Below are 12,756 nucleotides of genomic sequence, written 5' to 3'. Positions count from 1 at the left end.
CTCCTTACCACAAGACCAGTTTGATATACTAAATCCATTACTCATACCTCTGAAAAAAAGAAAAGGCTAACTCATACAGCTGAGGGTAGGAATATGCATACAGTTTCACAAAGAAGCTGGCTAGCAGTCAGTTCATGTTACTTTACTCCACAGTAGCTACTGGAGATGCTTGTCTCTACATTTCATTTGACCAAAGACAGAGCTATAAAGCAGCTGTCATCTGGGCAGTGCATTTACTTTGAGCTGAGTGGCTGTGGAACACTGTGTGGACCTTCCTCAGTTCATAGGCTATAGGCTGATGCAGCTGGACTGGGGATATAAACTGGAGCATTGTTTACATTCTGTGGAAAGTAAACAAGTATTAAAACACTCGATGAAATCCTGACTATTGCATGTTTAACTGATACAAATCCAAAAACAAAAAATAAAGTTACTGGGATATAGGCCAAGACAATGAGATTAGGTACATAGTCATCTAGGGCCATGCTGCAATACTTCAGGGACAGACTTCAGCAAGAACAAATATTAAGTACAGATTGTGCAGTCCCAGTTATAGCATTGGGGCTATTTGTGCCATCACTGTAAGGGTTGTCACCCAACCTGTGAGGATCCTCACACACAAATATAAGCTAGGAGTGAACTCTATTTTGAAGGCATGAAAGTCATTAATTACCGGGGACTTTGGAGTTGATAGAGATTTGGGGCTCCTATCAAAGATAAGGTGAGAGAAGCTCAGGAGAACAGGAGAAGCTCATCTGCAAACTGAGAAAAAGCTACAGACTTGAATGTTACCTGAGAACATCCCTTGTGTTAAAGTGTCCTTGCAACTGGTGGGAGAGAATAGCGCAGGCCACAGTGATCCTGGAGTTGCTGATTTCAGGATCATTGAAGAGGAAAATGAGCTTGGGCACCATTTGCACCTGGTAGGCAACTTCAGCATTGTGACACCCATCTCTGTTAAAAGAACAGAGACTTTTAAAAGCTTTTACTGGAAAGTACAAAACTTGCTAGGTTTCAGCTAAAAGGTTTCTCAAGTTGCACTGATACTTTGCACCTTTGGCTTCTGATGTTGCTTTGGGAACTGATCAAATGCTGTCACGCAAATTGAATATGTGTCAGTGATGGAGATCTGAAGACTTCTTTGTGTGTTTTCCACCCTTTGCAACTGCCCTCTGCCCCGGAAACCACTGCATTTCAGTGAGTTCAAAGAAAACAACATTATTGACTTTTCAAGGAGTGAGTTGGTAGTAATAAACACTATTCTTGTAAAACACAGCAAGGGACATCAGACAGCTCTGCAGAGATCTTTCTGGTGCCAAAATGAAGGAATTTAGCAACCTGTTCTATTCAGCCCCTATGCCTTGCTACATCTCTTCAGATGCATTTAACTCCAGTAGAACCAGTATGCTATTCTAAAAAAAACAAAAAAACAAACAAACAAAAAAAAAAAACAAACAAAAAAAAAAAAAACAAAAACAAAAACAAAACAACTCCTGGTTGTATTCTGGCTTTAAACAAACAAACAGAGGAAGTTAATTCCATGCTCTATTCAAACATTCAGCTTTATCTCCCCCGCATATATTTTAACTTTCTTTGTACATCAGAGGTTCCATATGAACCAGGTCACCAAATAGCTTTTCCTAGTCTGGTCCCACAGTAATTTCAGAGGCTGATCAAATCACTAACTCCAGCCTTGAAATTTAAGAGTAGTACAGAAGAATCATTCACTCCTTTGGTCCACTGATTACAACTAGGATTGTGCCCTCCACATACACCTCACAGTCACAGCCACATGCTTTTGATTTAGATGATAGCTGCGTACCTGGAGGACTGCAAGATCTCTGCAAGATGTGAAAAAAGAACAAGGTCAAGGTTCTCTGGTGCTTTCATCCAAAGCTGAAAGACAAAGGAAAGCAGAAATTTTACTGCTCTGGTGAGCTGAGGGTACAGTAACCTGTGGCAGAGAACAAGTAACAAATAGTTCAGATGGGATAACATCATAAACTATCATAGTCACATCTGAATGACAATCTACAGAATTCTAGTTTTTTTGTAAATACAAAAGAATTAAATTATACTGCAAGAGTGCACTGTAAAGAAAACTACAAATAATATTCACAATATTGTATTGATGGTTTCTGCAGTTTTGGAAAGGGGAACACAACAGAGCAGCAAGTACATTTTTGGAGGCAAAGAAAGAAGGAAAAGATGCCTAAGTACATCCACTTGCAGGGCTCACAATTCGTTTATAGGAAAGCAGGAGTATCACAGGATATAGAGCTAAAACCAGGCCACATTTGAAGAAAGTTCTCACATACCCCCAAGTAAGGGAGATTTTATTCCAGACCCAAAAAATCCCAGCCATTTTGTGCCATATAGATATTGCTTGGAGGGAGAAAAAAGAAAGGTGGAGGGGAACAGTGTCTGATCCCACTGCAGGGATACAACAGGTAAGGAGAAGCTCAGAGCCACAGACTATTTCTCACCAAGGCAAGCTATCTCCAGTCAGGCACTGGGAAATCCCTGCCTGTGTGAAGAATTTCTGCTCCTGAGCTAACCCTGTGAGGAGCAGGCCCTCAGGCTCTGTAGAAACACTTCAGAACCTGGACCAGGGCACACAGAGCCACAGTGCCAGAGCAGCAGCCATTCCAGGACCCTGCACCTCACCATGTGAGTGAGCCATGCAGCAGAATATCACACACAACCCCATCCCAAATATTGGAATCAGGAGGTGCTAGGAACAAACCCCATACTATAAAAACATCTTTAATACAGTCAAACACACAGTTTTACCTCGAAGTTGCAGAGAATATACTGGAATGCACTATAATTCTTGATGACTGAAGACTCAAAACCAAGTTCAGCTGTGCCCACTAGGGAGAACATTAACTGTAAAATCCTGTTGTTTAACAGCTGTGTTTTCCTCTTCAATAGGTATGCTAGCAACTGAAAAAAAAAAATAGACAAGTATTTGCTGAGTATAAATCTGTAGTACTGTTTTTAAATGTGTCCAGAGAAGGGCTACAAAGCTGGTGAAGGGCCTGGAACACAAGTCTTATGAGGAGCAGCTGAGGGAACTGGGATTGTTTAGTCTGGAGAAGAGGAGGCTCAGTCAGTATTTGGGCAAGTAGTACTTAAGATAAATATATTCATAGGAATCAGGATCAATCTATGAACAATTATAAGCAATTCACAAATTGGGAACATGGAAACTTTAGAATTAATCATTAATGAAGCTCTAATGTTAACAGTCTCTTGCTTGAAACTCTCTCTGTTCCATATGACTCTGCTTAGCCGACACAGCATAAAGTAAATGATATTGAACTGAAACTTCACACTTCAACCTTAACCCAGCCAGCATTATGCATACAGTGCTTTAACTTGCCCTGGTTCTATCAAAGCCCCGAGACAACCAAAGTCTTTAGTCTGCACAGCTTTCAGGTTTGAAAGATGAATTTAGGACAGACCTAATCAATCTCGTTTGAAATGCAGACAGCACTTATTTATCTCAGCACAATTCCTAATACACAGTGAAGATTGAGCCATAGGAATTCACTGTCAGACCTACACTATGCAGTCTGTAAAGCCTGTAAAATCCTAGGTTGGATGAGCCAAAGGGAAGAAGCAGACCTGCCTGAGAAGTGGTCTCTTGTGGGAGGGATAAAGTGTGGTGGCAAAAGCTGAACTCACAGATTTGCTGCACTGACTTTACCAACAATAGCATTAGGAGCATGACACCTTCCATTATTAGATCACATCTGATGAAGATACATCTGTCCTCACCTTCCCATCAGCAGACACATTGTTATAGAGGTTTCCAGAAATTGTAAGCACAGGATTTAGAACACTGTTCCATATTTCCCTCTCATCAATCCCATAACTTACAAAGTTCCAATCATAGGGGCTGATAGCCAGGATATTCTTGGTTCGTTGCCATTAACAGGTTTTAGGATAAGGTCCCCCTAAATGAAAGACGATACCCAAAATGAACAAAAAGGGTACCTACCTGGTATCCACCCATATGCCTCATCAATTTTTCACTCATTGGGCTACTGTTCAGGATGGAGTTCAGGACTTTTACAGCTGCATACATTGTGTGATCATCACGGGCCATGGCAATGAGACCCAGGAGAATGGAAGGGCCTCCAATGAAGTTCAGGCTAGTAGCTGCTGGAGAGGACTTGAACACTCTTACCCCTAGGAAATTGCAATATTATTCTGTCAAGAAGTTATACAGACTACATCTATTATAACACAGAGATAGGCCCAACTCTTAAAATAAAATAATACATGAAACATTAAAGCATTGTGCATTTACCATGTTGGCCCACAGCAACTGATCCAATAGTCCGTGAGGAACCTGAGAGGTGTCCAGCAATATTTTTAGCCAGGAATATTGGAGTTGAACTGTCCCGAGAATTAATCCCAATCTAAAACAGATCAGAGACATTCTAGGAAAAACAGTGGAAGTACTGTGAAGACAAAAAGTAATGAGCAGAAGCTCTAATTCTTTTTTACTTCTAGAATATGAAAATTTTAGAATATGAAAAAAGAGCTCTGCATATGAAAACCAATATTTTTCTTCCAAGTTGGTTGTTCAGGCAAACATTGACCCACCTAAAATATCCCAATTCATCATTTTGTCATGTCAAAAGCAGGCCTGGCACTGGCAAGAAAGCAATGATAACACCTGAAAGGTCACTGTGAAGGCTTTAAGGAAATCAGTTATCCTTAGACCTCAAAACTACGACATCTGTTGCTGTTTCAAAAAAGGCTTTCAGCATTGTGTTCATGCTATCCAATCTATTACTCTCTGCAAATGAAAACTAAAACCATGACTAGAGTAGACTTAAGGAATGGGAAGAGAAACTCAAAAAATATCACCGAAGGTATGAAAATAAGAAAAAGTCACAAACTGTGCTGAGGGAAACCAATGAGAAACAAGAGAAATTATGTTAAAGACAAATAAGGAGCATGTGTGACCTCTTTGGCAACCAGCCGGCCATCCACTTCATTGTAGGAGCTCTTTATATCTTGAATTGTAGTGAAAGATGAGCACATAGCATTGATTCCAAAACAAATCTTCTCTTCTGCCACCAGCAGTGTAGGATTATGCTCACTGTACTGGTCCTCACCTAAAACAAGAGACTATAAACCTCTGAAGCAACTTTGCAAACTCAGCATGTAAGACAGAAGAAAAGCAGCTGAAAAATAACTGGAGGACTTAACTAGAATCAGAAAAATCCCTGACTCTGCAACACAGCCCGTGGCAGCCTGCCAGCACAAGCACCAGAAGATGTGCTTGGCTTGTCTCTTCTCGTGTCTGCTTTGTGTAGATCCTACATGTTCTCCCAGTATCTCTTGAAGCTCAGAAGTCCAGAATAAAACTTTCTCTGTCCGGAAAATACAAACAGTCTGGACAGAGAAAACATTTCAGAGGCCTTCCATGTTACTGTGAACTTTCTCAGTGTTACTAGGAGCTAGGCTTCATGTCAAAGAAAAAAGGAGAGAGGAAAAAGTTCAGACCTGCTAACTGGTAACATGTGGGAAGTTTCTAAAATGTACTAAGTTTAGCAGCTTAACAATTGTATGAAATTATCACGTTTTTCTTTAAAGAAATTTTTATTCCTGCTTGCACTTTGAAAAATAACTTGTGCCTTGTACACAAATACAAATCTTGTATTTGATAATTTCATAAAATGGAAAAACGGTTGATCTCTGAAACCATTTACTAATGCTTGAGACAGCCCTTAAAGGCAAACAATTATCATGGTATTTGGAGGTTTTGTGCCAAAACTCTTTTAACTCGAAATTTCCATTTGAAAAGTTTATTCAGGTGTTTTGACGGAATAGAGAGACACTAGACACTGCCTCATTCCTACCTCTCTCCCTCACAAAGAGGCTCACTGCACTCTCCTCATTTCACAAAGATCCGATTATACCTTATATAGTGACTTGTGACTTCCAGGGCATTGCTGCAATCAGATGGCCACAATCCATGTTTAGTACTGAAGTCATCCAGGAAGACCAGTGTGCAGAGAACAAGTACCACGCACTTTATGAAGACTCAACACTTCAAAAATCAAACCCATCTGACTTCTATCAGTATTTTTATTATTTTAGGGATATATTTGTCATGTAATTTTTCTTTCAACCCCACCCCCCCGGATAACTGACTTGGACACTATTTATTTATTTATTTTTTATTGTACAGATGTCATCCTGAAGGAGGACTCTCAGACAGTCTTTTCACTTTGTTTTAGGCTAGAGCTTCACCAGGTGAGATTATTCTGTTCTTGTCAAACAAGAGACCATCCCATTTCACCCCTGATTTCTAGTCTAGAGGTGAATACGCTACTTGTTGAACAGTAATCAATAAGTGAAATGTTTTGTCTGCCTGTTTAATAATTGAAGATAACAATATGCTTTAGTTAAAAAGCCTCTTCATTAAACAGAATGTAACTTATTCCTCTCTCTCTCCCCTCCTTTACTCTGCAGGCATTTGCAATGAAAGCAGATGCTTCTTTTTCTGTCCTGTCTCGTAATGTCTCAGTTACAAAGCTGTCCTTTTAATATTGGTCCAACAGAAACTGCAATCTTGCATTTCAAGACGTTATCCCTTTTTATTTTCCAGCTTTAAAAATCAGGGTTAAAATGGTTCTTGATTCTTCCTCTTTCTTTTCCTGCCCTATTTACGGTATGTTACAAGACCCTTATGGTATCTTCCTACAATCTTGTACAACACCTATTAACACAGAGTTCTGGACTTTTAGAGAGAGCTTCAGGCATAGCCGTAATTCTAATGACAGGCTACAAAAAATCCAAAGGACATTGCCATGAAAAAAAAAAAATGCCGGAAAAGAATTATTGCATACCTTGAAGCTGTACTGCTTGGAAATTGCTGCAATATCGTGGGCCAAGCTTATTAATCACCTCCATGGTTTCCACGGAAATGGCTTCTTCAAACAAGTATGAGGGGCCGAGGCGCCAGGTCAAGGAGGACTTCTGTTTCCAAACTCGAGGAGTAGCTATGTACCCATAGACATCAATAAAAGAGGAGGGTTCCATGGAAATATAACTACCTGGTAAGGGCTGGAGATACCGCATCTGCAGCAGAGGAAGAATTCACCAAGAGAATTCAATACACTCAGACTTCCTTAAGTCTTTTTCCCTAGAAGGTACTGCCTGCCTCCTCTTCCTTCCAAGAAGCTTGTTCATGTCACACAGCTGTGTAACATGATTATCACCATCTACTGTTTAGAATTTGGACTTTCAGAAGTATAACAAACATAAGCATTTTGGAAAGGTAAAAGCTACGTCTTTTGATTAAAGAACAGAGTCAAAATCATTTCCAGTGTTGTCAACAAAAAACTTTATCTTGACCCCAGACCTATTTTTCCTGTTCTTAACTTAGTGACTCAGACTGACTTTCAACACAGGAAAATTAGCCACTCTGAGAATAAACAGTTTGTGAAGAGTGTAGTGTCCAAGAGTTTCAATTTGCTTCAGTGAAAGTTAAGTAGTCTAGGAAGTAGGACCATTTATTATTTGTATCAAAATAAGATTCAGTCTCCTCAACTGAGTCTATTATTTTGTTTAATGCAAACAGCAGTTGTAGGAAGTAGCTAGATTTATTTTATTTTATTTTATTTTGAAAAGGAACTATATAGAAATTCAGTGTTTAGCCCAGTCTTTAACAACTTGCTGTTAGGATGAGAGACTGCTAGTATTTGCCACTCTCTCACAGCTGAGATGTAGGAGACAGGGCTGGTCAGTGTCAGGAGGCAGGACTTGATACTGGAGTGAAAAAATATTAGCTCTGGTACAACATAGTATACTCACCCACTCCCTAGCCTCTTCAACTCAAGTAGCTTTTGATATTTTTAACAACCTTTGTGTAATTCTGATTTCTTATACAATCTTTTCTTTGCTGTAGATGTTAAGGTGTGAATCATGTCAGAGACCCCAGAACAGGGACCATCTTCTATTTACTAAATGCATTTTTTTAAATTTATTATGAGCTGTTTGTTTCTCTTTATGTTAAACACATTTGCTGTGAATTCTTTAATCAATTGCAATGCTGAAGCCTAGTTTTATTGATGACTTTCAGTCTCATTTGAAGGAAGGCAAATTAAATTAAATTTTCATTCTTGAAATGGATATAGGTCCCAAAAGACATTTAGAAGACAGATCATTTTTCTCAAGTATGGGAAAGAGAATATTTGGAATTAAACAGGTTGCTTTTACAAGGGAAGTATAAAACACACAAGTGAGCTTTGCATATGTCGAGAATGACTTGAAATATGGGAACTGGAAGGAAGAGACCAAGGTTACAAGCTACAATTAATAAAAGGTATCTATTTAAAAACAAAACAAAAAAACAACCCACACCAACTAGAGCTGCGAAAAAAAAACAGGCTACATTTATAACACTGCCAGGCTCCAGCATTCAAAATCCATAAATCAAATCTCAGTAATTATTTGAGATTAGCTTCAAAACCAGAAGCATGATGACAACATAAACTAAAGGTTCTTCTCATTTATCCTTTAGATTCTAAACCCTTCAGGTGTATTTTGTATTGTATATTGTATTTGTATATATACCATGATGTCTTGTGCAACCAGAAAAATCTTCAGTTTTCTATGTGATAACTGTGATTCTACTTCTATGTAGAGAGAAGATAGCAAGAAAGGTACAACTGCATTTCATTAACATAACCCTTAGTCACCCGTAAACTAGGTAAACACCACTCTCAAACTGAGTGTAACTGGGCAATTTTGAGTGGTTATCTGCTTATTGGTGGGTGAGAAAGAACAAAGAAAAAAATAATTCAAAGCATCAGTATACACTGATACACTTCTGAGCACAACTATTCATCATTTGTTTGTGTTTCTGCTTCCACTCCAGCACACTGCAGAGTGATACTTCTTTAGGAAGCAAATCACCATGCTTTGAGTCTATTGTGATTACACTGAGAAGACATGGTATGTGTACAGGGATTCCAAAGTGTAAAGCACTGACAGACAAACGCTCAGCTTTCAGACACATGTTCTATGCAAAGAGCCCTTACCTTTGCGGAGCCAAGTGTCTGACTGTTTATATACGCTGACACAATGCAGCTCTTCTTTGCTTCCTTAGCAACTGTCACTGTGAGGTGATGCCACTGGCCAGTGACCAGCAGCTTGCCACAGCCAAACTGGACTTCCCCTGGAAACAGGGAAGGATTTAGGACCTCACCCTCAGGTTCCATGATATCTGTAACAACAAAAACAGGGGACAGTCAACAGTACTTACTGCCACACAGAACAGGCAGGAACTAGCTGATTCCTCAAGTCCAGTCCCCACAGCTTTGCACAACCATATAACTGATGTTCAAAAGTTTTCCTAGAATGTCTATGAGTTTTATCGTATATCGCAGACTACAAGATAATTCTCAATGCCTACAGCAAAGTTAAACTGAAATATGACCATGAATAACAAATGCAAAAGGAGTTCAAAAGAAAACCAAAGAGACAGAAAGCTCATTAATGTTCGAGGTATTTATAAAAAGATAAAACTTGTTAATGAAAAAAAATCCAGATAATCACAGGACACAAAACTGCAGCTTGATTGAGAAAAGCCTCACCGAGTGGCTGGAATTCCACTTCCTCTGTGGAAATGACCAAGGAATGGTCCTGAGGAGAGAAGCTTATTGAAAAACAAACAAATTCTTGCTCTGTTCTTGCCATGTGCCTTACGACAGTGAGGAAACGGACTGGGTGGCTGTTGTGTACTACACCAAACTTGCTAACCAGAAACCAGCAGGAGAAAGTCAGACCACTGGAGGGAGGGAACATTCTAGTGCCTGTAGACGGGAGACAAAAGGCAATTAGCAAAGTGGTTTCTCTATGCAGATATTAACAAAATGCTTGCTGCTTCATTTGTAGCCCAAATCATGTAAGAACCAACATTAGAATCTGAGGTTTAATTTCTCATTGTTTTTCTAGATTTTACTGCTTATCTTCAATGTTATAGAGACTGCATGTGCACACATAAGTGACCTGCAATTGACTGGTGAGAAATGATTGCTAGATCTCTGTTTCACAGAGCTCATCACTTGGGTAGCAGTGAGCTTGAAACAAGTTTTATGGAATCCACAAAATTCAGGAAGCAAGAGGTACAATATGAACAACCATTTTCCAGTACACCAAATAGAGGATTTTCATCTATAGGAGAATCCCATTTAACATTAAGTGACACAGTTTCTATTCCTTCCGTGGGAGACTACCCTAAAATCTGGTGGTTCTTACTTGTTAAGACTGTTTTCTTAGTGCTTTGTGTTGCTAATGTTAATGTATCACATGATTAAATGGCACCTGATGCTGCATTTTGGTGAAATGATTTGTAAAGCTCAGAGAGCTGGACTGGGACACAGACAGAAGCATACTGAAGCACACACAGTTTAGTTGCTGTCATTTCTTACAAACAAATGCCTTTAACTGGCCTGAAAAAAAAAAAAAAAAAAAAAAAAAAAAAACACAAACAGTACATTCAGAAAGCTGTATGTTAGTCAGAAAGTTCTTACCCATGCCAATTCCACCTGAAATAGATTGCTCTGCTCCTGGGCCCATGACAGTGGCCAAAGTAGGGATGTACAAACACCTACAAAAGCAAGGAAGTACCCATTCATCAGAAACTTAAATTCATCCCTGAATGTCACCAGTGACTTAATACTGCAGAGTCAAGGTAGCAAGGAAGAGTCTCTGCTATCAGCAATAAGGCAATGACTCTAGGCCAGAGAAGCTGGCAACATTACTTCAAGGAAGGCAGCTATATGACACTAAGAAGGACTAAGATGAGAGCTATGTCCAGAACAAGGTCTTGAGAAGACTGCAGAGCAACTGAGGAAGAAAGCAATAGTAGTAGTACCCATATCCTTCCATGGACATGTCAAATTCCACAAACGATGGAGCCAAAGAAGTGCTGCAGAGCTGGAAGTTTCGTGGTGATGTCATGGAGATGAGACTCATTGCAGTCTGGAGTGCCAATGCAGACCCCTTAGACAGCCAAGGAGAGGTACTGACAGGCACAACTGTCTGAAGAGCAGTTTTATTGTCCACTGTGATACCCTCTGAACCTTCAAGATCAACATAGTGCAAAAACAGATCAGTGTCTGCACTACTTTAAAAAAAAAAAAAAACACAGGCTTCACCCTTATTCAATTCATCACTGCTAAGATCTAGTGTTGCATGAGGCATTGGCTTTTCAACTAATACACCCTCAGTAACCTGCAGAAATCCTCAGAAATACACAAAAGTATTGCACTGAAGGAATCTCAGAATGTTAGGCTAGCAAGAAAGAAGAGTTTACAGAAGAGAGAGCCATATTTTCTCTCCACACCTCTTCAGGCAGCTCCAAACTTCACTTCTAGTAAAAGAGGTTCTTAAGTCCCTGGTTTTGTTTTTCTCATACACAGACTATTCCATAGTGCAATAAAGTAATGGCTACTACCAACACACGGGAGGAGATCTGAAGAATGACTGAAAATAATTCAAGGCCCAAATCTGCACCATGCTGTATCAGGTGTCCCAAGCATGAGAATGCTGTAGGTGCAAAATACTACTACAGTAGCCTTTCACCTGCAAAATATGTTAGAACAGAGAATGGACTGAGATGGAAAATGGCCTATAGCAAGCAGAATGCTAGGATATCCTATGGATTACAAAAAGCAGTTGTTTTTTTTCACATTTTTAACTATTTCCAGCTATGACTGGCTTGGAGCAACTTGCTTCAACCAGCAATTTCCTGCCATTACAGAGATCTGTAATCCGACCACAGTACCAGTAACAGGCTGTTCACTGAGTGCTTACCTTCATTCAAAGCTGCTTTACATGAATTACTCTCCTCACGTTGAAGTACTTCAGTCCTGTTTGTGCTGGGCCTGGAAGGTATTGATGAAGGCCCTCCCAACCAAAGAAATTGCCTGGAAAAGCAAAGCAGTAAAAAATAAAATATAATAAATACAGATACTAAGGAGTCATAGCAACCATGCAAATACAATTCAGACCCTGGAAGATGAACTTTATTATTGGAAACCAAATTTTATAGACATCTGAAATAAAGCAGAATGAATGCTTTCCATTACATCATCACAAATAGACATCTTGCTTTAATACCTTCCCATTTCAAGGCTTCTTATAGAAAATTTAAAAAAAAAAAAGTTTTATTTTTTCATCAATACTTTTGTATTACTACCATTCTTCCAGGGGAAAAAACAAAACAAAAAAAACCTATGGATTCTTTAAAAAATGAATTTGTTCCATTTTTTGTTAAGATAAATCCACTGCATATTCAAACTTAATCTGCACTTTTATCTTTACTAGGTACACTTCATGCCGAGCATCTCTGAGCATTAAAGGAGAAAGCACATCTTCAAAGTAGAAACAAGACCATACTTTATTTCTGTATCTGTCATTATTGATCTGAGCTAAGAGACAGTAACTTCAGCTCTTCAGGAAACAGTTTCTCCATACGAATATATGGGTATATGAATATATATTTCTCCAGGGGAGAATAATCCTGAATCACCCTAGTGTTTTGCAGTTACTTAGTTACCATTCATAAATGGTTTTACAACCCTTGCAGAGATGATTCAGGAGACTACAGACTTATACCATTTTCAGTAATTTATTTAAACATATAATCTGTGACTAACAAATCAGAAATACTAAATGAATCTTGAAACTAAAAGTCTTGCTGAATAAGGGCACTACATG

At 39.1% G+C, this 12,756-nt stretch overlaps 1 protein-coding gene across 1 annotated transcript in view; it reads right to left on the bottom strand.

The window, feature by feature from the left end:
* The window catches only part of WDFY4 (WDFY family member 4), a 129,541-nt gene that overhangs the window by 86,150 nt on the left and 30,635 nt on the right, over positions 1-12,756 (bottom strand). The window contains exons 15-26 of the mRNA XM_032191041.1: positions 11,851-11,963; positions 10,910-11,117; positions 10,566-10,642; positions 9,627-9,845; positions 9,072-9,256; positions 6,876-7,107; positions 4,984-5,135; positions 4,319-4,430; positions 4,007-4,197; positions 2,794-2,946; positions 1,823-1,896; positions 793-954 (exon numbers count right to left, since the gene is read on the bottom strand). Coding sequence (XP_032046932.1) covers positions 793-954; positions 1,823-1,896; positions 2,794-2,946; positions 4,007-4,197; positions 4,319-4,430; positions 4,984-5,135; positions 6,876-7,107; positions 9,072-9,256; positions 9,627-9,845; positions 10,566-10,642; positions 10,910-11,117; positions 11,851-11,963 — 1,878 coding nt within the window. The remainder of the gene's footprint in view (positions 1-792; positions 955-1,822; positions 1,897-2,793; positions 2,947-4,006; positions 4,198-4,318; positions 4,431-4,983; positions 5,136-6,875; positions 7,108-9,071; positions 9,257-9,626; positions 9,846-10,565; positions 10,643-10,909; positions 11,118-11,850; positions 11,964-12,756) is intronic.

The sequence above is a fragment of the Aythya fuligula genome, chromosome 7, assembly GCF_009819795.1.
Source record: "Aythya fuligula isolate bAytFul2 chromosome 7, bAytFul2.pri, whole genome shotgun sequence".
Classification (NCBI taxonomy): domain Eukaryota; kingdom Metazoa; phylum Chordata; class Aves; order Anseriformes; family Anatidae; genus Aythya; species Aythya fuligula.
The sequence above is the reverse complement of the archived record's forward strand: the minus strand, read 5'-3'. Positions and strand labels throughout refer to the sequence as shown.